This window comes from Ascaphus truei, chromosome 1 (assembly GCF_040206685.1).
Source record: "Ascaphus truei isolate aAscTru1 chromosome 1, aAscTru1.hap1, whole genome shotgun sequence".
NCBI classification, from domain to species: Eukaryota; Metazoa; Chordata; class Amphibia; order Anura; family Ascaphidae; genus Ascaphus; species Ascaphus truei.
This window is the reverse complement of record NC_134483.1, coordinates 103,501,570-103,526,402: the sequence shown is the minus strand read 5'-3', so window position 1 is coordinate 103,526,402 and position 24,833 is coordinate 103,501,570. Positions and strand designations below refer to the sequence as shown.

The 24,833-nt window shown below is 41.5% G+C and overlaps 1 protein-coding gene across 23 annotated transcripts in view; it reads left to right on the top strand.

The window, feature by feature from the left end:
• Nucleotides 1-24,833, top strand: part of MEF2C (myocyte enhancer factor 2C) — a 248,192-nt gene that overhangs the window by 123,477 nt on the left and 99,882 nt on the right. For 22 of the 23 annotated variants that reach the window (XM_075592944.1, XM_075592977.1, XM_075592956.1 and 19 more), the window contains one exon: nucleotides 5,440-5,624. In XM_075592944.1, coding sequence (XP_075449059.1) covers nucleotides 5,571-5,624 — 54 coding nt within the window. In that variant the 5' untranslated portion in view covers nucleotides 5,440-5,570. Of the gene's footprint in view, nucleotides 1-3,337; nucleotides 3,513-5,439; nucleotides 5,625-24,833 lie in introns of those variants that run through there. The other variant, XM_075592899.1, reaches the window with a different exon arrangement.

Genomic DNA, 24,833 nt, shown 5'->3' with positions numbered 1-24,833 from the left:
TGAGATACCCATCCTATGAGTATGTCACATGACTTAGTACAGGGGTGGTCAACTCCAGTTCTCAAGGGCCACCTACAGGTCAGGTTTTCAGCATATCCCTGCTTCATATTGAGTCACCTGTGCTGAACCAGGGATATCCTGAATACCTAACCTGTTGGTGGCCCTTGGGAACGGGAGTTGACCACCCCTGACTTAGCATGTCATAGGATTGTGATGTGTCAAAAATGACACCCTAACGTGTCATAGTCAGACTCCAGAATGCATCACCCAATTTAAACACATCTTCAAACAACTATGACACTATAGAAACACACTAAAAAAAGACAAGAATAAGGACAATATTTTCTGCGGTAATTGTCCATGTTTAGTCACTGAAATAAAAGGTGATGGGCTACTCATTTCACGTCCTCATTGTCGGAATTCCTTGGAACATTGTTGATCAATATGTATGTTGCAAACTTCTCCAGCGCTAAAGGTGAGGACAACTTGTATCAGCAGAGCTTGTGGCAGCTCTTATGGAATATTTTGATACATTAATGAACAATATATAGCAAACATAAACAGAAAGCTGTTAAGTGCATAGAATGAACGTTCTGCGTATATGTCACTGATTCCCAGGCCCGGTGGTTTTAGCAGCACCGTATACGCAGTATTTTTAAATTAAAAAAATGAAAGAAAAAAAAGGCAAAAACACTTCTAAAAATGAAAAATATAGGGCCTCATGCAGAGAGCATCGTTATTTCAAAACTCGCCATTTTTTGTTCAATTTCCCTCAGAAAACGGCATAAAATGGCGAGTTGCGAAAAACGCGCCATTTTTTTATTTCTATGTTTAAAACTCGCCTCGCGGCTGGCGAGAACCTCCATCGCGCCATTTTTAAAACTCTCCGAATGCAGAGAGGTGCGAACGGCAAGTAGCGGCTGTTCGCGCCAAAAAAAGGCGCGATTCTCGCATTTTTGCCGCGCCACGAAAATATGGCAAGATGGCGCTCGCCGCCTATAGTAAAGGGGAAAAAAAAGGCGCGAATTTGTTTTTACACGTTTCTGAAGCGCGCATCTCGCCAATTTAAACTCGCCACACGCATCCATGTTAAACATAGCAGAATTCGCACTTTTCTGCATATGGAGAATAAAACTCTCCAAAAAAGCTACTTTTTATGAAATTCGCCATTTTTAAAATTCTATGCTCTCTGCATGAGGCCCATAGAAAGAGCTCTGCATTGGGAAAGATCATTTACTGCTGATTTATTTTTTGGATGGTTATTGGTTAAGAAGAGAACTGGGTTGTTTACAGGCTGTGATAATGTCATTTGCCTGTAGAGCTGGAAACTGTTGTAGCTTTGTTGGTCTTGAAGAAAACTGGATTCTGTCATAGAGTGCAGCAATCTAACGAACTATCCCCTGCCGCTCTTCTTTGGCACGTGCAATTAAATGCTCCTATGAACATTTTTCTTTATAAAATATAGCAAAATAGCTACCTTGCAACTTTCTGCCAGACAACCTACTGAGATTCATAAACTTCATGGAGCACACACTTTATTGTAGCTCTCTTGTGAAAAGAACAAAAGCAATGATACAGAATGTACATTATGTTCTGCATCAGTTCGGGGCTAGTTACTGACTCATATTGTAGCTAAGCCAGGAAAGATTTCACTTCAATAGCACGTTACCATACCATATAATAACACACAAGGGCCCAGAGCCGAATTTAATCACGGTGACATATAACAAATGTAAGCCATGTTTTCTAAGTTAAATACCATAGTTTTAACTATAACGTTAGTGATAATGACACGCAAATTAGGCATGTCCATAACAGCGCAAGTCCACAAATGTCAGTTAAGGTTAACGCGGGAACTGAACACTATGGTATTTACTGGAAGTTATACGTAAACTTGGCGTTACTCCTATCTAGACACTGATGAAAGGCCCTGAGCAGACCCAAAACGTTGTGCTCCTCAATGTTCCTTGAATAAAACTACACTCGCTGAAAACGTGACAATAAGCAGAGCTCTTTTTTTCCAGTTTACCTGAATCCTTTTTTTATTGTTACTGTGTTGGACACACATCTAGGTAATCTTTATCTCTTATATTGGTTTTTTTTTACCCATTTTTTTTTTTTGCATTGTTCCTATGTCGAGACTGAAGTAAGTTTTTTGCGGTGTCTGGATCGGTGCAACGCCAAGGTAACGCATAAATGAAATAATAATAGCTTTATTTCCTGGCATTTTTACCCTATCCTTTCTCCAGTTAAGCAAAAGGACTAGTTTTTGGTCTGGATAGGACAGGGTTGGCCAACTCTAGTCCTCAAGGGTCACCAATAGGTCAGGTTTTAAGGATATCCCTGCTTCAGCACAGGAGGCTTAACCAGTGGTTCAGTCATTGTCGGGGCCATTAATTGAGCCACATGTGCTGAAGTTGGGATATCCTTAAAATCTGACCTGTTGGTGCCCATTGAGAACTGGAGTTGGCCAACCCTGGGATAGGAGTAATGCCAAGACTGGAGTAATGTCACATTATTGGAAGATTCTTATGCTACAACAAAGTGAAATGAAGCCTTATGCAAATTAAATGTATTTCGGGCGTTGTTTTTGCATATAATTAGCTTTGAGGATACCATGTTAATTAAGGAAACAGGACATCCATTCCTTTTATAGGTCAAATCACATTACACGTCCTGATTTAACCGGAGCTTTGTGGATCTAGCTCTTGCATAATAACTGAAGATCACAGGGGTCCCTTCTGCAAAAAATTTATATTATGTTGTTCCGGTTAAATAATTATAATCTACACCAAACCATGTGATGAAAATGACGAATAAATATGTTTTATTTAGCATATTTTAATATTCCAAGCCTTCTATTGTACGCCTATAATTAATACATGTATATTACAACAGTATATTTATTTGTAGCTTTTATACCTTCTCAGAATTATTTCAAATAAAAATGAACATGCATGTTTAGAATAGTTTTCTACATCTCACATAACACATTATTTTCTTGGCAGCGTGCAATATGAAAAGAATCTGGAAGGAACAGTTCATGGATATTTTTCATTTCAGCTACGTGTTACTATTTACTTACTACAAGCTGTTTTGAACGTTTTGTTTGAAAGTCTCGAATTGTAGAACTGATAAAGCTAGTGGGAGGGACTCAGCATTCTGTTACTGTACTAGGGAGAGGGCTGTATCCTTCCTGGCAGCTCTGTGATTTCTCCTTCCTCACTGGGTTCCAGAGTCGTGATCCATAAAGCAGCTTTCATTCTGCTAACCAATCATGTAAGCTGGTCACCCTGACCTTCCACCCCAGTGTGAGCAGAAGCTTATGCAGGCACAGTGCTGTAAGCGGATAGTGGCACTGGCTTCAGCTGAAAGAAAGGAAAGGAAATAGTTCCATATGTCTTTGCTGAGGATTAGCATATTGGCTTACGGTTACAGAGAAAGCCTATTAAGCTCCTTTGGGTCCTGCATGTGCTTGGGAACTACTTTTGAACTTGCTGTTAATGTCTGAGGTAAGAAGGCTGTCAAATAAGAAGAGCAAGAGTAATCTAATCTGGTAACATTGTGTGATGTGCAGACTACGTATTCAATATATATATATATATATATATATATATATATATATATATATATATATATATATATATATACACACACATATATATATATATATAATATTTATTTTGAATGAAATCAATGTTTGTGTTTAGAAAACGATTCTAAAAGTACGAAGAGGTTTGCTAAGCTGTTTGCATTAAATGCCTTTTGTTTGAGTTATGCTCAATACATATGGACCATTTAAATCACTTGAAACATACTTCTCTTTAAGTCTGGACATGTAAAATTGTGGTGTGAAGTAAGACAGTTGCTTCTCAGCCACATATGGACTTTAAGCGGATCACTTAAAGATGAGTGCAAGGTCCCGCCGCAAAGCACTTCTCTGCTGCAAAACAGGACAAAAATACTCTGTAGTTACAAAGAGATAGCTTCACATTTTGGCCACGGTTTACAGGGCATTTTATGTATAGCTTGAGTGAGCAGCGATTTACAGTACAGTATTAATGACTATATTTGATTGCTTGCTTACCACCCTCCCCACATTCCACTATTTCATTTCACTGCTGTTTTGCAAACTGTTATCAGATTCCATATGAATCAATATGTTTGATCTTCTCCCTGCCTACATAGCTTTTGTTATGAATAAGTTCGTTTTAGATGAAGCTTCTTTGTCCAGCTCTTGCAATGCAATTTGCAGTGTAAACATCTCAGAAATGATGATTTCATTGTATAGTAACTTCCATTCATTCGACATTCCTTCCTACTAAAACAGTATGAAGTAACCCTGGGCTAATAGACTTTAGACAATAAAATAACTTACTGTATAAGCATGCAGGTAAATAGTGGAAGCCATATTTTATTGGACTAAGTAAATATGCCACGGTGAGCATTTCAAATTCACTTATGAAGTGTATCTATAAAGATAAAGATACACATATACTGTAACATACTATTGAAAAACGTGCTATTTTTTTAATGGTTGCAAATGAACTGTTTCTCCTACTCAAAGAAAGGAGAAAACTATTTTAGTCAATGGAAATGCAAGTGCTAGTTCAAATAAGGAGAATAAGTGAATTGATACATGAGCCACATTCATTCAAAGAACCCATCAGTGTCTCAGAGATCATCCCCAGCGTGTACCAGCTTTTCTACCTCAGCAGGTTTGAATTGGAGCCAAACAATAGATTGAATTGCCAGGACATTGGCTTAATGTTACATTACGTATTGTGAGAATCTATTGCTTTTGGCTGTTAGCAGCAGCAATAAAAGCAGGGATATTCCTGCATGCAGTATGTTATAAGACTCATGCACTATATACTCACCCAATTATATGTTTGGGGAATATTGAGATTATGCTAATTTACTGCTGCTATGTCCAATTCCTACATGTTACTCTTCACGTTGAGTTTATTTTTTACTCCGATAACTTATCTAGAGGACGTACAGAGGTTACTGAAAGTAAAATGTGCGTCATTCTTCACTCCATGTTGGTTTACAGCGTTTGATTTTAACACCCAGTTTTACAGTATAGTAGATGGATACAGTTATTTTTATTTCGTTTGTGTTACTTATTACTTTAGTAATTCTTGTTACATTGTCTCGCACCTTGCTTTGATTCCCGTTGAAACCTTGCACGAGAAGATGTTTCTAATATTTTGCTACAGATTGGTTGGCACGTTTACGGGCAAAAATCGTTATGTTATGTCTACTGACATAGATAAAATATAATAGCTGGTAATCTTTAACAACTTTGCTGCCATATGGGTCTGCGTTTCTGTGCAACGGAGTTCCGTTTCGCAGGACGTTTATCAGTCTTCTTTGTGTATTCGTCTATTTTCGGGATGAGTTCATGTTTATTAACTCTCTGTGTCTCTCACACAGGAACGGATGCCGGGATCTGTGAATTGAAAAGTGCAAGAAGGAAGGTGAAAGAATTGTTGAAAGAAAGAAGAGCGAAGGGGACGGAGAAATACATAGCTTCAAGGACGAGAGAGAAAAGAAAAACGGGGACTATGGGGAGAAAAAAGATTCAGATTACGAGGATAATGGATGAACGTAACAGACAGGTAAGGAGTCAATCTGTTTAACCTGTTCAATGCCGGGGCTTCCGAGGTAAGCATTGCAGGCCATTCCACCCATCAGTATGAAGGGTAATGAGTCTTTCGTCGAGGATCACACTTGTATAATTAATCACAGTGAATACATTAATAGGTATGTACAATGTATAAACATTAGGTTTAGTTCAAAATGTATACGAATTAATTGGCACACAAAGACACAGTGGCACTAGCTCAGCAACTTGTAATAAAGTAGCTGATCAAGTACATGTGGAGAAAGTGACACCGCCTGATCACAACACTTTATAATGATGGGGAAGAAGGCTTTGCGGTTCAGCTTCTTCTTGGAGAAAAATAATCATATATAAAGTAAATGCATCTGCACTACTCTGCAAACCTAGTATGCAACTGTATGTCCTACAAAAGCCTGATGACTGTGTAGTTGTAAACTTATTTGCTGACGTATATGATTTTTTAATGAGCCCTGTTATATCCATAGGGACATCTGAGTGGTGTAAAAGGATTATCCTGACACATAAGTGTGTGATCATATTGAGGTTAACCTCATAGCTGCTAGTGGGGCCTTCTAATGCATTGCTGACCCAATGGCAGAGAAGTGATGAAAATGAGAGTGAAACCTCACAATATTAGGGAATTGGAAGTTATGCGATGGTCTGGAGCACTGACATTTTTTGTGTAAGTGTAGCTCTATGAACTTTAAAGCATCAATCCTGGTTTCCTTTTTAATTCATAAAAAAAAAGAGAGAGATTTAGGTTTGAAGCAGGGACTTTCCGAAGCAGAACTGCATTCATTTCAGCTCCGGCGACCCCATGCTTCCGGAGATACCTACCTTCATAGAGGGTGCTGGTAGCAGCTGGGCTTTGTGGGGCTATCGAATTGGCGGATTTAAAGCTGTCGCATCACATGGGCCAATAGGAATCTGTGACGTCATCCCTTGTGGTTTCCTATTGGCCCACATGACGTGGACATTTAAACTGCAGGAGTCACCAGAACCCCCTTCCGAGGTAAGTACCTCAGGAAGCAGGGGGTCCCCGGAACTGAAATGAACGCGGTTCAGCTACAGAGACCCCCTGATTCCCACGATATGCTCCTTCATGGAGATTTACATGATCAGAGACATTTTTATACCCATTGACTTTATCTCTAAAAATAAAATATAATGCTGCAGTTTATCTCTCCACCACCGAACGCTTGGCAGTACAAACTAGTGACGTAAATATTGGAGGTGTCATGCTTTGGAAGGTGGTATTATGTTGAAAACAAAGAAAATCAAATGAGAGGCTATTGGTGTTATTTTAAGTGACAAATGATTTATATAAACCACTTCCTTGATTTATTAAGCTCTATGGGGCACATGCTCACAAGGTCCCTCATTTTTTAACGTTATCTCATATTAACGTACCCATATCCGTAATATATATCCCCAAACCTGCTTAATGCTATATTGTTCAGCCATTTCCTTAAAAATAAGGGAACCTTACATTTGAATGGACCTTAGGCTGCAGCCACGCTGCCGCTGAGCGCACTCATGCTTAAGAGCGGTGACATCACCAACCCTCCAAGCATGAGCGCAGGCTGTCCTGCATTTATTTTTACAAGTGCGAGCAGGGGGGGGGGGGAACGTGGCCTGGGGCGTGTCATTGGCTTGCTCAGGGCTATTTCTGTGTGTAGTGTGCGTGTTTGTGTGTGTGGCTGTGTGCTGTGTGTTGTGTACATTGACTGGTTGGTGAAGGGTCATGTGACCCTTCAGCGCACCTGAAATGAATTTTATCTATCTCGTCAAGCGCCTAGCGTCGGCGAGCGTACGGGAACAAGTGCGCGCGCTCTGCGTGAGCGTGGCCGTACATATTTACATTCAGTAAACTAAACGCACCAAGCACGCTCAGCGGCAGCGTGGACGCAGCCTTAGGCTTCTTCATATGCAAATCATATGGTAATGAGCACGTTACCTACCAACAGATCCTCAGACCTCCATTACTGCTAACGGTATGCTAATAATGCAACAATATTTAGCGCCTGCTGAAAGCTGCCCTGACTCTCCTCTAAATCATGAGGAGCATTGCGTTATTTCTTCAAATAGCCTACTTTGGAAAGGGAAAGTCTTAAGTGGTACTCATATGAATGGACTGAGTGTAGGAATGATCCCTTTCATGATATGTTATACTAACAGATATATGGTGTAACATATAAATGGCTGAAACACAATAAATTAATCGTTTTGTTGTTTGTTTTTAAGGGATTAACTATAATATTGTATTTAATTATGAAAGTGAATGTTAGATATGTTTATTTGGCCTACTATAAATGATTTTCAAGGAGACAGAAGTAACCAAAATAATATTTAATTACACACAGCTCAGGCACTGTGTGTGTAAAAATGTAGTTACATATGTAATATCCTAACTAGTATAGTATACGAAAGTTCCCTAATAACGTTCTTTCCCAATGCGCATGTGCAGTGTATTTTTTTGGGCGGCATAATCCCCTTCATCCAGGTAACGGATATGTTGGTCATTTTGCTAATGGGCCTTACTATTGCATATCATTAGCCTGTAGGTCAGGGGTGCGCAAACTGTGGGGCATGGGGTGCAAGATTTTCTAGAGGGGGCATGGTGTTTGCAGAGGCCCTGCGCCCTTCCCTAAAGAATTTAAATAAAATGCCGGGGGAGGCGTGACACCACGGGGTCATGTGACGCGTCGCCATGGCATTGCGCGTCAAATGACGCTGCGGGGTCACGTGTCATCATATGACCCCCAGCATCGTTTGACGCTGTCCTAGCAGAAGGGGGGCGCGAACGCTGGGGCTGCCAGGCAGGGGGGCGCAGCTCCCAAACTTTGTGCACCCCTGCTCTAGGATACCCATTAATAAGGAGGAAAATAAGGTTTGTTACCTAATTAAGTGAGGTAACATTATTTGCCCTTATTCAGCGCACTTCTGAGGATCTACCTCTTTGTATCCACACATTGATTTTTATTGGCAGTTGATTATTTGATGGGAGTTTTTGACACCAAGACAACAGGAATAAAATGACATACCATTATAATACATTCACTGTCTGACGCCTCCACTTCACACATACCAAGTGTAAAATTGAGGCATAATAGTATGTGCAAAGTACACATCCTGACCATAAGATACACGGTTAAAAATGCCCCCCTAAGCTTCAATTTAATGTCACGATTTATAGATGACCGTATTTTCAAGTAAGTGATACTCTGCTATAATTCCACTTTCCTTTTGCTGCATTATTTGAAATAATACAGAACAAACCTAATAGTTTTAAGGAAAAAAATAGCAGCAGTCTGTTTCCCAGCAATTGTTCTTTAATTATCTCACTTCTTAAGTGGATAGAGTTGCATTGTTCCACAGTTTCAAACATGTGTACAAGCATTGAAAGCAGTAATCCCCACAGAAGAGAAGTTTCCTCATATAATGTTAATATCTTGCCTCCTGAGCATGTTTTTTTTTGTGTTAAAAGTTATATCTTTCTTAATCTCTAGCTTTTGAGGTTACCCTTTAGACTCCATTTGAACCACCCGGACACTTAATATTTCAAACACTTATATCTCCTAAATGGAGCCTCGGAATTTAAAAATAAAAACCGTGTTGGAGAGGGCGAGAAGAAATCTCTTAACGCTTTGAGCCGCCACCTCATCGGGTCTGGCACTCAAGCCTGCTCATTTTTTTTTCTAGGCCAGATCGCGTGTGTGCTCATCTGGAGCCCTGAATGCGATCTGGCCAGAGCAGGCACGGAAGAGGAGGAAGCCATGAACACATGAGTGCTCTGGTTCGACGGATCCGCTGGCACGAAAGGGTTAAAGTAAGTAACAAATAAATACGACAAAAACGGCAATCACTTTGCCAAAATCCACGAATCAGGGAAGGAGACACAGCACTGGAGGTAAGTGAAAACATTTATTTAATACATAGTCAAAAATGATCCAACGTTTCGGATCCAACTCAGGGCCCCTTCATCAGGGTGGTGTATGATGAAGGGGCCCTGAGTAGGCTCTGAGACGTTGGATCATTTTTGACTATGTATTAAATACATTTTTTCACTTACCTCCGGTGCAAAAAATATGCAAAAAAGTATCTTATTGGCCCAACGTTTCGGTGGGTAGCCGACACGTTGGGCCAATAAAATATTTTTTTGGACCTATTTATGGTGTGCCTATCCATTTGTTATATATATATATAAAGAACAGTAAATTAAAAAGCCCCAATGCACATTTAATATCACAAATTATTTTGTTTATTTCTTTACCATCATCATCATCATCATCATCATCATCATCATCATCATCATCATCATCATCATCATCATCATCATCATCATCATTTATTTTTTAAGTAAATACAGGCCTCCACTAAGGGGGCTTCACAATACTTTACAGTTAGTCTGAGAACAATTAAATACAATTGTTTTGTTTCACGTGAGACAAACAGACAAAACCAGAATTATTATTATAAAGCGCCAACATGTTCCCGTAGCGCTGTATAATAGGATTTGAGGAGGAAAACAGTAAAATAACAAATATAAACACACACTGTTACTGTAGGTAAGGAGCTTACATTCTATAAGGAAAGGTACCAGTAAGTTGAAACATAAGGTACAAGGGGGGTACATTAAATGAACAGAGGTTATACAGTCCATTTATACACATTTCATGGACAGTTAGAGATAATAAATGATTATGAGAATTGTAACAGAGCATTTCTAACATCAGCGAATGGCAGCAAACATCTGACACCCTTTGGCTGCCCTTTGGCTGCCGCCTTTGAGGAGACTTGAGTGGTCTCATATCAAAGAAGTCCTGGGGTGAAGAGATAGCAGCTGAAGCAAACAGACCCCCCCCAGCAAAAAAATCAGGGGCGGAAGGGAAGATGACGATCTACAGGTTTTAAAAGCTATGCCTGTCCTTTCTTGATGAAATTAACCCTGTACACGTTGTCTTAGTGGACAGGATCAGTGAATGGGAAGCATGGTGGGGAGACCCTCTTTGGGGAACTGCCTTTGGGGAGACTCGTGTGGTCTCATATATTTGTTCTTATCATAAGTAAGGGTCATTTACTTCAATCTTTTTGTCAAAACATGTTAAGCCTGCAACCACGTCAAGGTAGATCTTATCAGCAGGTCCTACACTACCAATTTTACACTGCGTCTTTTGTATTTCTTCCACTGCATAGAAAAAAGAGGAAACAAAACAATGATATAATCAACAGCATGCGATGCGTAACATATATGCGATTCCTACGGGGGAACATTTAGAATGTCAATTTATTACGTTTATTACGTTTGGGTGCTACCTATTAGACATGGATAGGGCCCACCATTACAACAAAAGGAAGCCTAGATAACAAAGCATCAGTATATGTAGAGTAACATTTACATTTGTGTAATCTAGGATGGCCTGCAGTGCGCTAGCATCAATATGCCAAGCTACAGTGAACATGCAATGACAGACTGTATTACACGGTTGGCTTTCTGTTTTTCTTAATTGTTTGTCTGTACTTTTGTGCTTGGCACGGATTCTAAGTGGGAGCTACAAAATGCAGCTCCCATTTGTCTGGCTAATTAAGACCTGACAAATCATAGCATTGGCACATTACATGCTTCATCAGACAAAGCCCGACTTTTCAAATATTAGTAGTAAATGGCTCTTCTATGGTTAGTCAACTAATTGCTCATGCATTTGGCTTCCTTATCTTTTCTCATCATTATGAGAGGTAAATTTATTGGCAATAATGTGATAATGCACAAAAGACATGATACTCCAAGGTCCATTAAGATTGTAAGAGGGAGTTCTAGCATCTAAAAGGTCCTTTTGTACAGCTAGGTAAACATGCAACGTGTAATGTTTGGTTTGCAAGAAATACCATTCTTATGTTTATGCACAGTGTAAAAATAGTTATATAGTCAAAGTGTGGTGGTAATAGGTGACCAACCTATCATGAATATTTGCACATTCCTTTTAATAAATTTTTTTTATTTAATTTAATATAAAAGTCCTTCTCCATGTCTTTTTTTTCCAGTTATAGCTATTACATGTACTTTTAGGTTTTGCCACCTTAAGTTTCCAATTTCCTGAACCAGAGCACAGTAGCAGTACTTGTTAAAGGATCACTGAGGACATGATATTTTTCATATGCTACACTGTAAAAAGACAACCAGTTACTTATAAATGTTGCCACACACATCAGGTTGATATAGTGGGTTATATTGCAGGTAGCATTATGATGGGTGGAGGAAGCATTAATAGCACATACCATTTTTACACACAGTAGCAACAACTGGTTATTTCAGGGTTATTAGTCTACTTTTGTTGCACAAACCTAGTTTGCCTAACTGTTTGCCTGGAGCTTGATAAGAATGATTTCTTATGAATGATGCAGATGCTTAACGATAGTTTATAACACACAGAATTCATGGCATTGTCAGCTCAATACATAGATTTTAATATCTCTCTCTCAAAAAAAAAAATTTTTACCTTATGAGAGCTTCTCGCCAGTGTATGAATCTGATCTGTTTAACTTTTTTGGTGACTTCCCTGCCTCTTTTTGATGAGGTCTATTTACAAAAATCAATAAAAACATTCATTTATCACAAAAGATTCATTAGATGTGTTTAGGCTTAGGGGTGATTATTGAATCTGGATTGCAGTGAGAAGACTGGAATCCCAGGCATTTAATATATGCCATACGGAAGCAATGCTCGCACCTAAGTACACTTATTTGCACTCATGGAAAGGAGGTCTCACTTATTTTAGTTGCAGTGGTATTGTGAGCTTCAATTGAGTTTTACTCTGTCAAATCAGACAAAATAGTCTTTCTCGTAGAACACTCTAGTCTCATTGATTTGGGATGATGGATCTTGACACCTATTAATATTAACATAGCTGAAAGAGTCATTTTTCATGGGTACCATTTTTAACCAACAGTATTCAGAACCTATTTTACTTGAGCGCGTATATTGGAATCCTTTACAGCCGGGGTGGCCAACTCCAGTTGTCAAGGGCCACCAACTGGTCGGGTTTTAAGGATATCCTTGCTTTAGCATGACTGAGACACTGATTGAGCTCCCGTTGCTGAAGTAGGGATATCCTTAAAAGCTGATCTGTTTGTGGCTCTTGAGGATTGGCCACCCCTGCTTTAGAGGTTTGATTTTGTGTCTATTGTTGCCAATAGATCACACTATCACTTGGTTTGTTTTAGCTGCTCGTCAACAGTGCTGAATAATAGGTCAGTGGAAGCTAAGTACCAAATCTGCTACAACTCTTCTGCATCTGCCCCTATTGTTATGTAATGGTGTTTCCCTGCCCCCCCCCCTCGTTACCTCCGCTGCGTGGGTGATCGCGGGTGCCGCCGGAGCCAAGCGGCAGACCCGCCGACAAGTCTGGAAGGTGGGGGCCGAGCAGAGAGCTCTCCGGTGGTCCGGAGGCGGCCCGGCAAGTACAGGGCACCACCATGTTGTGTCCTTGCGCATGCGCAGTGTAGATGTGCGTCGGGAGGCTCCTGGTAGGTCGCGCATGCGCAGTATAAGCGCGCGTACAGCTGACCAATAGAGAAGAGGCTCTGAGCTGGGACTACAATTGCCATGAGCCTCAGCAGGGTCACAGGGTACCAGGCAGCCAATAGGGTGTGGAGCTTGTGGCTGACAGGAGAGAGAAGTGGCAGTTGGTGACAGTTAGAGTTAGTGTGTCCTGGGAGAGCATTAGGAGAGGAGGTGTGTATTGCAGGGGGTCAGTGACCCACTGCATAGGCCAGGAATTCCCCCTAGGCCCCAGTGCAGGCCCTGAGTCACCACCAGATTGTGGTACTGCAGGGAACAGCCCTGGATAGGGACAGCATACCCTTTACTGATAGTAGCAGACAGGGACACAGTATCTTCCTGCGCTACCTGGCGATCGGTAGTTTGAGATCAAGCTATTGGACGCAAGTAAAGACTCATGAGAGACCACGCTGGATCGGCGGATCCTTTTCGAAGTACAGTTACCGTGTGCTGGAGCGCCTGGAAGGTATTATTATAAGTGCATCAACACCAGTACCTGCAGGCGCTGATCCCGCCTTGGGGAAGGGTTCTTTGGGGACACTGGGAGCTAAGTGACCAAGGAACTGGTCCAGCACATTGGACACGGTGTGTTGCACACGTGGTAGTGGGGAAAGGACACTACTCCAGAGTGGAGTGTGGCTAGAGCCACTGGTATAAGGTTACCTATTGAAGGACAAATATATTGTGTGTGTACTATATTATTGCACGGTATATGATATGCACTGTTATACCTCTCTCCTACATATATATATATATATATATATATATATATATATATATATAATACTGAGTTAAGTTATGGTGAGTGAAAAAAGTGACAAAAACCCTCCACAGGAAAGCAAATATGCAAATATAGCTGTATGCTCATCTGCATGTCTTAGGCAGGTCTGCAACCCCACCTTTCCCCATTATCACCCAGCATACAGCACTTCCACTGCAGCAAGGGATTCTGGGAAATGACATGCAAATGAGCACACAGTGTCACTTTTTGCCTCAAAAACCATTTTTAACATGGTTCCCTATAGGCTTAAGCTTGCTGCATGGTCACAGCTTTGAGCACAGCCAGGGTTAAGGTGCATACCCAGAAAACCACCCACAGACAGCTGTTTCGACCTTGATGGGTCTCATCAGTGTGGGGTTGATTTTTAACTGGATATGCATGAGAGGCTATGGGATAGACTATACCATAATACTGAGTTAAGTTATGGTGAGTAAAAAAAGTATTATGGTATAGCCTATCCCATAGCCTCTCATGCATATCCAGTTAAAATCAACCCCACACTGATGAGACCCATCAAGGTCGAAACAGCTGTCTTTGGGTGGTTTTCTGTGTATGCACCTTAACCCTGGCTGTGCTCAAAGCTGTGACCATGCAGCAAGCTTAAGCCTATAGGCAACCATGTTAAAAATGGTTTTTGAGGAAAAAAGTGACACTGTGTGCTCATTTGCATGTCATTTCCCAGAATCCCTTGCTGCAGTGGAAGTGCTGTATGCTGGGTGATAATGGGGAAAGGTGGGGTTGCAGACCTGCCTAAGACATGCAGATGAGCATACAGTTGTATTTGCATATATATATATATATATATATATATATATATATATATATATATATATATATATATATGTATATATATATATATATATATATACTCTACACTCCTATAGTAAAAGGTTACAAAGTTGTGGATTGTCATTGTTATTCTTGTCCAGGGGCATCTCACTTATTGGGGGATCCTGGGCAAGTGGAGGCGCTCCTAAAGTATTTTTTGTTGCCCCAGGCTCCCAGTTAGCGGAGGCTCAGATCTCGCTGAGCCAACAGGTATATACAGCATTAGTAGCCTGTCTAGTCAGCAGGAAAGAGGGTTACAGTTACATGTGTTGCTTCCTAACTTTCCTTCAGTTACTGTATCTGCCCAATATGATTGCAATTGGCCTGAGTGCACCTGATGATAAACCTTTTTCCTTATCTAATCAGGCTTATAAATTTTACTTTTCATGATAACATTTTGACTGATTAGGAGGAAAGGATTTATCATGTAACTAAGGAACATAAAATGATGATAAGCCTTTATGTAAACAATTTATCATCCAGAGTAACCATTCAACTCAGACAAACCATGAGTGGCAAAGGAAATTAGGCCCATGAGTGGTTAATCAGAGATCAATGAAGATGAGTCAATTGGATGGGATTTCATTGCTTGCACAGTTGCTCATCGTGTTTTATTTGCTTTGCTCGTGAGTTTCTTTCAATTTCAGTTGTTTATTGTTTCTTGTCAGTTATAATGATAAAAGCTACTGGTTAAAGTTAGGAATTGTCAAGTAAATGAAGAAGCTGAGTGGATTAGGGCCACACTTGCATTCTGTGTACATTTTAATGACATAAGTACATGACACTTTATTTACAGATATATGTGTATCTAGAGAGCAAATAAAAAGATCACTTGTGAGCACATTCACATGTCTTAGGCAGGTCTGCACCCTGCCTCTCACCATTATCCCCAGCATACAGTGCCTATATATACACATATTTAGATATATATTATAATATATTATATATTTATTATTTTATTGACATATCTAATTTTATTTGATTAGAAGTCATTTATCACTACTCCCCTTACATAAACTGTGTTATTTATATTATATATAAAATGAACACTAAAGGGGTTTAAAGGAGGTGCAGTAAAATACTGGTGGACGTGTCAAGGCCTCAGGTTGGAAACACTTTGTGTAAGTGGGATATCAATTCCATATAATTTAAATAAATAATCCGCACAAGCTCGGAAAGTGTTGAACTTTCTTTAAACTGTGTAGATATTTATATAGAAGCACCTTGCAGCACTTTAGGGATCGAGAACTTAATGAATAGTCCTCTGTGTGCCCCTCTCTATTCAGTATATACATACTGCATGTAATAAAATAGCAATATGCTTATTATGTATGTTTCAGTTACTATTTATTTTCAACTAAAATACTACTCCTAAATACATATGAACAAAAATGTACTTTATAAATCCTTCTATCCCCTGAGATTATATGAAAATTAGAGATTTACCTCACTGCAACATTATATATATATATATATACATCTATATATATATATATAAATATATATTTATACATATATATATTTATATATATATATATACAGTGTTCGACAATTGTATACATTTACTCGCCCGGGGCGGGTGGATTTAACCCCTGGGCGAGTAAATATTGGCACAAGCAGCACACGTGTATTTTTTAAATTTCCCGCCGCTCGCGCTGCTGTTTTTCCCGCGCTCGCGCTGGAGAAAAAAAAAAAAGCCCGGCTCTCTGATCACTGCCTTCGCTCCTCCCCGCCTCTCAGCAACTTCCCCTCCTCAGCTCTTCCACTCCTCCCCCTTCCGCCAGCCAGCTCCTTCCACGCCAGTCTGCCTCAGACCCCTGCAGGGCCATCTGTCACCCCCCCTCCCATCGGGCCATCCACCCCCCCCCCCCCTCACCCCAATCTCTCCCGGCCTCCGTGCCCACCCCACGCGTGCCTCTCCCTGCTCTAAGCAGGGGAAATCCCCTCACCGGAGCCTCTCCCTGCTCTAAGCAGGGGAAATCCCCTCACCGGAGCCTCTCCCGGAAATCCCCTCACCGGAGCCTCTCCCTGCTCTAAGCAGGGGAAATCCCCTCACGGGGCCTCTGCCTGCTCTAAGCAGGGGAAATCCCCTCACCGGGGCCTCTGCCTGCTCTAAGCAGGGGAAATCCCCTCACCGGGGCCTCTGCCTGCTCTAAGCAGGGGAAATCCCCTCACCGGGGCCTCTGCCTGCTCTAAGCAGGGGAAATCCCCTCACCGGGGCCTCTGCCTGCTCTAAGCAGGGGAAATCCCCTCACCGGAGCCTCACCCTGCTCGGTCTAAGCAGGATACTGCGGTGTCGGCGTCCCCCTCTGGAGGGGGCACGGCCCCTTGCAGAGGCCCTCCTGCCGTGCGGAGGCCCCCGCTGCCTTGTGCGACCCCCCTGCCTTGCAGAGGCCCTCCTGCCGTGCGGAGGCCCCCGCTGCCATGTGCGACCCCCTGCCTTGCGGGTGAGTGTTTGTGTGTGTGAGTGACAGACTGTGTGTGTGTGTGAGTTTGTCTGAGTGAGAGTGGGTGTCTGTGTCTGTGAGTGTGTCACCCTCTCTCCCTCTCCCTGTGTCACCCTCTCCCTGTGTCACCCTCACCCTGTGTCACCCTCACCCTGTGTCACCCTCTCCCTCTGTCACCCTCTCCCTGTGTCTCCCTCTCCCTGTGTCACCCTCTCTATCCCTCCCTCTCCCTGTGTCACCCTCTCCCTCTCCCTGTGTCACCCTCTCCATGTGTCACCCTCTCCCTGTGTCACCCTCTCCGTGTGTCACCCTCTCCGTGTCACCCTCTCCGTGTCACCCTCTCCGTGTCACCCTCCCTCTCCGTGTCACCCTCCCTCTCCGTATCACCCTCTCCCTGTGTCACCCTCTCCCTCCCTCCCTGTCACCCTCTCCCCCTGTGTCACCCTCTCCCTGTGTCACCCTCCCTCTCCCTGTGTCACCCTCCCTCTCCCTGTGTCACCCTCCCTCGCCCTGTGTCACCCTCTCCCTGTGTCACCCTCTCCCTCTCCCTGTGTCACCCTCTCCCTCTCCCTGTGTCACCCTCTCCCTGTGTCACCCTCTCCTTGTGTCACCCTCTCCCTGTCTCTGTGTCACCCTCTCCTTGTGTCACCCTCTCCCTGTCTCTGTGTTACCCTCTCCCTCTCCGTGTCACCCTCCCTGTCCCTGTCACCCTCCCTCTCCCTGTGTCACCCTCCCTCTCCCTGTGTCACCCTCCCTCTCCCTGTGTCACCCTCCCTCTCCCTGTGTCACCCTCCCTCTCCCTGTGTCACCCTCCCTCTCCCTGTGTCACCCACCCTCTCCCTCTCCCTGTGTCACCCTCTCCCTGTGTCACCCTCTCCCTGTGTCACCCTCTCCCTGTGTCACCCTCTCCCTGTGTCACCCTCTCCCTGTGTCACCCTCCCTCTCCCTGTGTCACCCTCCCTTTCCCTGTGTCACCCTCTCTCTCCCTGTGTCACCCTCTCTCTCCCTCTCCCTGTGTCACCCTCTCTCTCCCTGTCCCTGTGTCACCCTCTCCCTGTCCCTGTGCCACCCTCTCCCTGTCCCTGTGTCACCCTCTCCCTGTCCCTGTGTCACCCTTTCCCTGTGTCACCCTGTCCCTGTGTCACCCTCTCCCTGTCCCTGTGTCACCCTCTCCCTCTCCCTGTGTCACCCTCTCCCTCTCCCTGTGTCACCCACCCTCTCCTTGTGTCACCCACCCTCTCCCTTTGTTGCCCTCTCCCTGTGTCGCCCTCTCCCTCTCTCTGTCACCCTCTCTCTGTCACCCTCTCCCTCTCTCTGTCACCCTCTCCCTCTCTCTGTCACCCTCTCCCTCTCTCTGTCGCACTCTCCCTCTCTCTGTCGCACTCTCTCTGTCGCACTCTCTCTTTGTCTCTCATTCTCTCACTGTGTGTGTCTCTCATTCTCTCTCTTTCTCTGTGTGTCTCTTTCTCTGTGTGTCTCTCTTTCTCTCTGTGTGGGTGTGCCGCTCTCTGTGTGTGTGTGGGTGTCTGTCTGTCTGTCTCTCTCTGTCTCTCTCTGTGAAGCGCCGACGTCCAGACACTGGTTAAGGGGTTCAGGAAACTAGTCATTCACATCTGGCTTTTATTTCTAGATCCGACATTGACACACACACACACACACACACGACTAATTGTAGTATAATGTAATACAATAAATACATTTATGTCAAAAACGAATGTTGTTCTGACTAGGAATTTATTAAATGTATTTTATTTATATATTTTATTTTAAAGCAGGGTTGGGGGCAGGACTAGGGGCGGAGTTAGGGGTGGGACTAGGGCGGAGTTGGGGGCGGGACTAGGTGGCGAGTAGATTTTTTGGTTGGGCGAGTAGATTTTTGGGTGATTTGTCGAACACTGTATATATATATATATATATATATATATATATATATATATTACAATATTGACTACGGAAATTTAAAGCAGCAATCCGCCCATAATAAAAGTTACAAATGAAATCACAATGTTATGTTGTGCTGATCTTTTAACTTTGCCTTTAATTTTCTTCAAAATAATGTAGTTGAGTTTCCATTACCTTTTTATTATTTCTCTGGCATCAGCTGTTAACAGGGCAACCTATGTTTTCCGAATGCGTGTGAATGGCAGCAACCATTTTAAGATCCCAGGGATGCACATTTTCTGCAGCAGACGTCTCAGGAATGAAACTACAGAATTTCAAAAGGGTGAGATTAGCTAAAACAGGAACAAAAGTACTTCAAATGGTAAACAGAAAGGAGACATTTGTGTATTCATTTTAATAGAGTTTCATTGCCTACATTTCATAATAGTTTATATTATGAAAAGGAAGTTTCAACTGAGGCATCTCCCTATTTGTTTCAGCTTCTGTCCCAATGTGCAATTGTTTGCCTCCCACGCCCGCCTTTAAGCGTAAATGCACATAAATTAGCAGCAAATGGACCAGCGACTTGAAGAAAGGAAACAGAAGAACATTATGAAGGGATTGGTTTTGTTTAGTATTATTTTAAATGCGAAAGGAAAGAGAGAGGAATTTAGTGTTTGTTGGAAAATAAAAAGTAGCTGTGAACAAAGGTGAATGCACACGTGTGTCTTGGCAGCATTGCTTTGGGGGATATACAGCACTGAATCCCCAGTCCCTGGGCTTATCAGCAAACAATGTGCAGGCACAAGACAGGCGCAATGCCTGTCACACATCCCTTGAATCATTAGCAGTTGTAGGCTTCTTTGGTGCTGTCTGTCAGAACTGTCTCAGACCTGCCGCTTTCCATGGAGCATTGTCTCTGTATCCCTTGCACTGCCGCTGCTATCTGAACTCTATTTCTCCATCACTACATGGAGACCTAGTCAATTAGATTCTTTCCAAAATTCTTCATCTTTAAAAAGCAATCTCTCACACACTCATAGCAATAATTAGCAAACAAGTGTGTAGGCAGCATGTACTTATCATGCCACTGGATTGCGTACAGTGCCTTGGAATTGTTAGCTGGTGTATAGGAAGGTGTTTGAAATCATGTCATTATTCATACAAGATGCACTATGAGGGCAGTTCGTTTTTTTGGCATGAGGGTAGACCCTTCACTAGGTTATTACTGTACTATGCATCTAACCCAAGCTATTTGTAGCGAAACACTGAGTTTAAAAAACAAACAAAAACCATGATTTACTACAGATACATTTCTAGGTTGTCCCTACAGATTACATCTCGCTGTGGGCCAAACCAAAAAGCAATAAGTCTGTCAATATAAAACCACCATATTTGTTTTAATTGGTTTTGAGCTTCAGTTTATAAATGAACAATAAATTCTCTTTTAATGTAGTTAAATATTCAGCTAATAAATGATTATTTTTTGTATTAACCTCTTCAGTGGGCGAGGAGAGTTGTAGAGCCTTTCGGCTTTGACAAGAGTAACATGAACTGTTACAGCTAAACACCCTGAAGGGAATTCACTTCTCTAGATCTTTCACTTTTCATTTGAACTATAAAAAGATAGTTTGGACTGTAAGGTCTCGGTGGTAATGGCATTGGCCTTGACGGGGGTGGGTCTTTCTAAGAGTTATTTTCATGCTTCTCAGACAACAACAATTAGATTGTAAGTTCTATAGGGAAGGGGCTCGAGTCTGAAAATGTCCAATTATTATTATTGATAGGCAATTATGATTATTGTTTTTGTACTCTTTGTGTCACTGCAAGCCATATGGATGCTGAACATGGCATTATGTAGGGTTCATTGACTTTGCTGGGTGTACTTTGAACAATTTGAATAGGAAGTGCTAGTTTCCAGGCATTAGCGCTGCTAGAATAACGTGACATCCTGCCAGCTGCTGCCGTCAATCTATGCCATACCACTTAGGTCTCTAAGCACCTCTAACTATACCTTCCCCCAACTGACTTATCCAGATGCATCTTAAATGCCCTTGCTGAAGCTGCAGTCATTATTTCCTTTGGATTGTTCTATCTTCTCCTTGAGTGAAAGGAGCATTTAAAAGTTATGGACCTGACACTTACCTTGACCATTTTTGTTTTTGCTGGTTCAAATGTATAATGTATGTATTAATGACTTCTTATTTGGAATGTATTGTGTTATTTTTAAATAGAATGCATCTATAATAATACCTCTCTTAAACTCATGGTCGATCATTTCATTTGTGACACCGTTCATGAAAATATCAGGCCCCAACAATAATAGACGTGAGGACCATTTGACGGCAGACTTGCTAGCCCTAGACATTTTAAGTGCGATACACAGGTATTCAAGCAAAGAGTAGAAGGGGTAGGTGCAGCATGCTTCCTGAAGGATGTTATAGTTACAAGCTATATATCTAACACCTAAAGTGCCTGGACGTGGCCAAGTACTGTAGGTGACACAAATCGTGGAAACATGGTTCAACATTTCTTGGCAGATTAAAGTTACGTGGCAGCAAAAGTAGACAACCCCCAGCTTTCATACTACAACTTACTGTTTGCTGTGGGTCTGAAAAACACTCCCTCAATAACTGAACATCTGGATCTTCGAGTATATTTTTCTCCAAATATGAGGACTGTGATCTCTTGTGAATTTTTTTACCCTTCTTAAGCAAATAGTCCAGTCCAAGTATGCCATCTATACTACGCACTTTCTTTTGAAAGATGTGAACCCTTTCGCTGCCGTGTGCTTTTGGAAGAGAATTATTGAAAAACATACACTTTCTTTTGAGTAATCTGGTATTTCAGTTAGTGTTAGTTCCATGTAAATATTTGGTAATATCACCACACCAATGTTATTAGTACCAAAAAAAAAATCAGATTCGTTTTTTACTTGGCAATGTAGTATAACTTATGTCTCTCCTGATTTTGTCAGGCTGAGCCATATTGTATACTACGCAAACCATCACATGGTGTACTTTCAGACAATATAACTCTTAATATGATTCATTTTTTTTTTAAATGGAAGACAATAGCGGGTCCTAAAGTAGATAAAGTCAGATTCTGACGCACCCCCATTTTATTATGTACCTAGATTGACAAGATAATGAAGTGCGTAGATACAAATCATATTTTTAAAAAGTAGACATAGAGTGAAATCCTGGGGTGGGTTACTTTGAATTATCCAACAAATCGTGATGTCCCCAAATTTCCCAAAATATAATGAAAGATTATTTGACATTTATGTGTGTGAGTAGGTGGCAAAGTTTGACTCCTCCTCCAAACACAGTTTTACTGTTACAAATATGCCAATCTCAATACAGAGTAATGCTATAGTTGTGGGAATAACATGTGTTGTGGAAGATTGTGTGGAATTGTAGGATCCCAAGTAACATGCATACACCATTATAAATTATACTGGGAGGTCCACCTTTAAAGACACCGCATTTATGATTTTTGGCACAAACTTTTTTGGCCGAATCTATGCTTGCAAGAAAAATGTCCCTTATTAATTAAAGGCACAAACTTATATATACAAGACAAAATGGCTGTGAATGTTATAGTGGTGGTGATATTTCTTCTTGCTTTTAATTGCATAATTTCTGTATTTATTTTTAAATGTGCTTTACCGCTTCTGTGGATAGTTAGACCAGCTCAATGCAGTATCAGTCAGGATTTTGTAAACCAGCACCAACGAAACCATTTTAAGTGTAACTGGTCTGGGTACGGCCACAGTAACAGTTTACCACGCATAGCATTACTGAACTGCAATCTGACATTTGTATTCAGTTTTTCGCCAGTAAACACAAACCCCCCTGCTAAGTTTAGCAAGTAGGAATATATTAACCTGCCACAGCTTTAGCAGTCGTAAGAAGTACTGGTGACCGATAGAGTGCAGGGAGTGCCTCAGACTAGTATACAAGCATCAGAAAAAGTAGAAAAGGGAACATAGTCATCAAATAAATATGTCAACAGGGAATATCAAAAAGACATTTAGTGCAATGAATTCCCCTTAACAACACTCAGGAGAGCAGTTAAAAGAAGTAAATGTCCTTTTAACCGGAACCGTTCTCAGAACAAACCCCTGCATCGCAACATGTTCCTTTCTTCAGAATGTCTACATCTTCTCTCCCTTTTGTTCTTTATTTAACATTTTCTACATTTTTATAACACTCAGAACATGAGAGCCTCCTTTCTGTGTTTTAAATCCCAAGACAAAAGCCTTTACCGCAGAAGGACCTCGTGTCCCTTTGCTGTTCAAAGTCTTGTTTTATGTTACAGATTCAGCATTGAATACGGCGAGGATGAGGCAGACTTTCTATTACTTTGCAGTGGCTCCAAGTTTAATGTGCTATAAATGCTGTGACATACTGTAAGGTGTCTTTCACTTGACCTTCTATGAGATCTACGATATATCATAAACACTTACAATGTTATTTTGTAGCCGTGAGTTTCTTGGTATTTCTGAAAAAGAAATAAAGTAGCCAGTGGACAAAGACGAAATGTTAGGCTGAAATATTGCTGTAAAGTAAGATTTGGAGCAATGATAATCTCACAATTTGTAGCCCGTTCTGAAAACCAAGCAGCTCCTACTGTACCTTTTTTTGTCCTTAGTCAAGGAGCGATTGTCATGGGCGGCCCTGAGGGGGGAAAATAGTCAGAGGTGGGAAGCAGAACTGAAGTCATTGTGGAGAGGAAGAAGTTACTCTTTTCCTGTTATGACAGGAAATTGAGACAAATGTGCTTCCTGACCATTCACTCATTAGGGAATTAAGGTTTCGCTGACCTTTTAGGTTAGGCACATCTCAGCATAATCAAACCTGGTAAACTTGTTTTCGCCCTAAATATTTACCTGCTTTTTAGTAAAACATAGAATTTTCTTTGCATGAACAAAAAGAAACATACATCAGAATAATTAGGGAATCTCTCTTTTTAGAAATAAGGCTATCTCATGATTTTAATGAACATGGGGATTGTTATCCACTCATTGGGTACATCACATGGCATTGGGCTTGTCTGCAAACGACATTTCCTAGGATTCCTATTTTGACCCCCCTTATAAGCATTCTTGGCCGTTTTACAGTTGAATGCATTACAGCTGCATGTGTGTTCTGATGCTCATAATTGGGGACAAATTAGCCCAACTTTGCACAAAATCACTGCAAGAAAACCGTTGTTGTTGTTGCTTTAGTCATTATTCATTTTTTAATCATATAAGGCAATACTGGGGCTTATTTAGATAGATTAATTGACTGACAGATATAGAAACCTTTACACAACATTTACCCGTTAAAATGCAAAGGCATACAGATTTACATTTAAAAACAAAATTTGGAGCACGCAAAATTATACATAGATGAAATTCACTGATTGTATTTTTTATTCTAACATGCGGCACTTCTTCAGCAGTGATATATTTTCACAAAAGTACAGCCTGCGGAAAGAACCCGTATTAAATATCTGCTGCTGAGTATTTCTGGGCAGCTCTCAACAAGCAGCGTGCCAGCAGAAGTCATTTACTTCCATAAAACGTATACCACTTAATATGAGGTAATATATGAAGACCTCCTACCCCTAAATGTGACGCTTTCTCATTTGTTTTCTGTTGACTATTTCATCAACTCTTTCTTGGCTTTTACATGGCCCTTTTGTCAGAAAGGAAAGCCG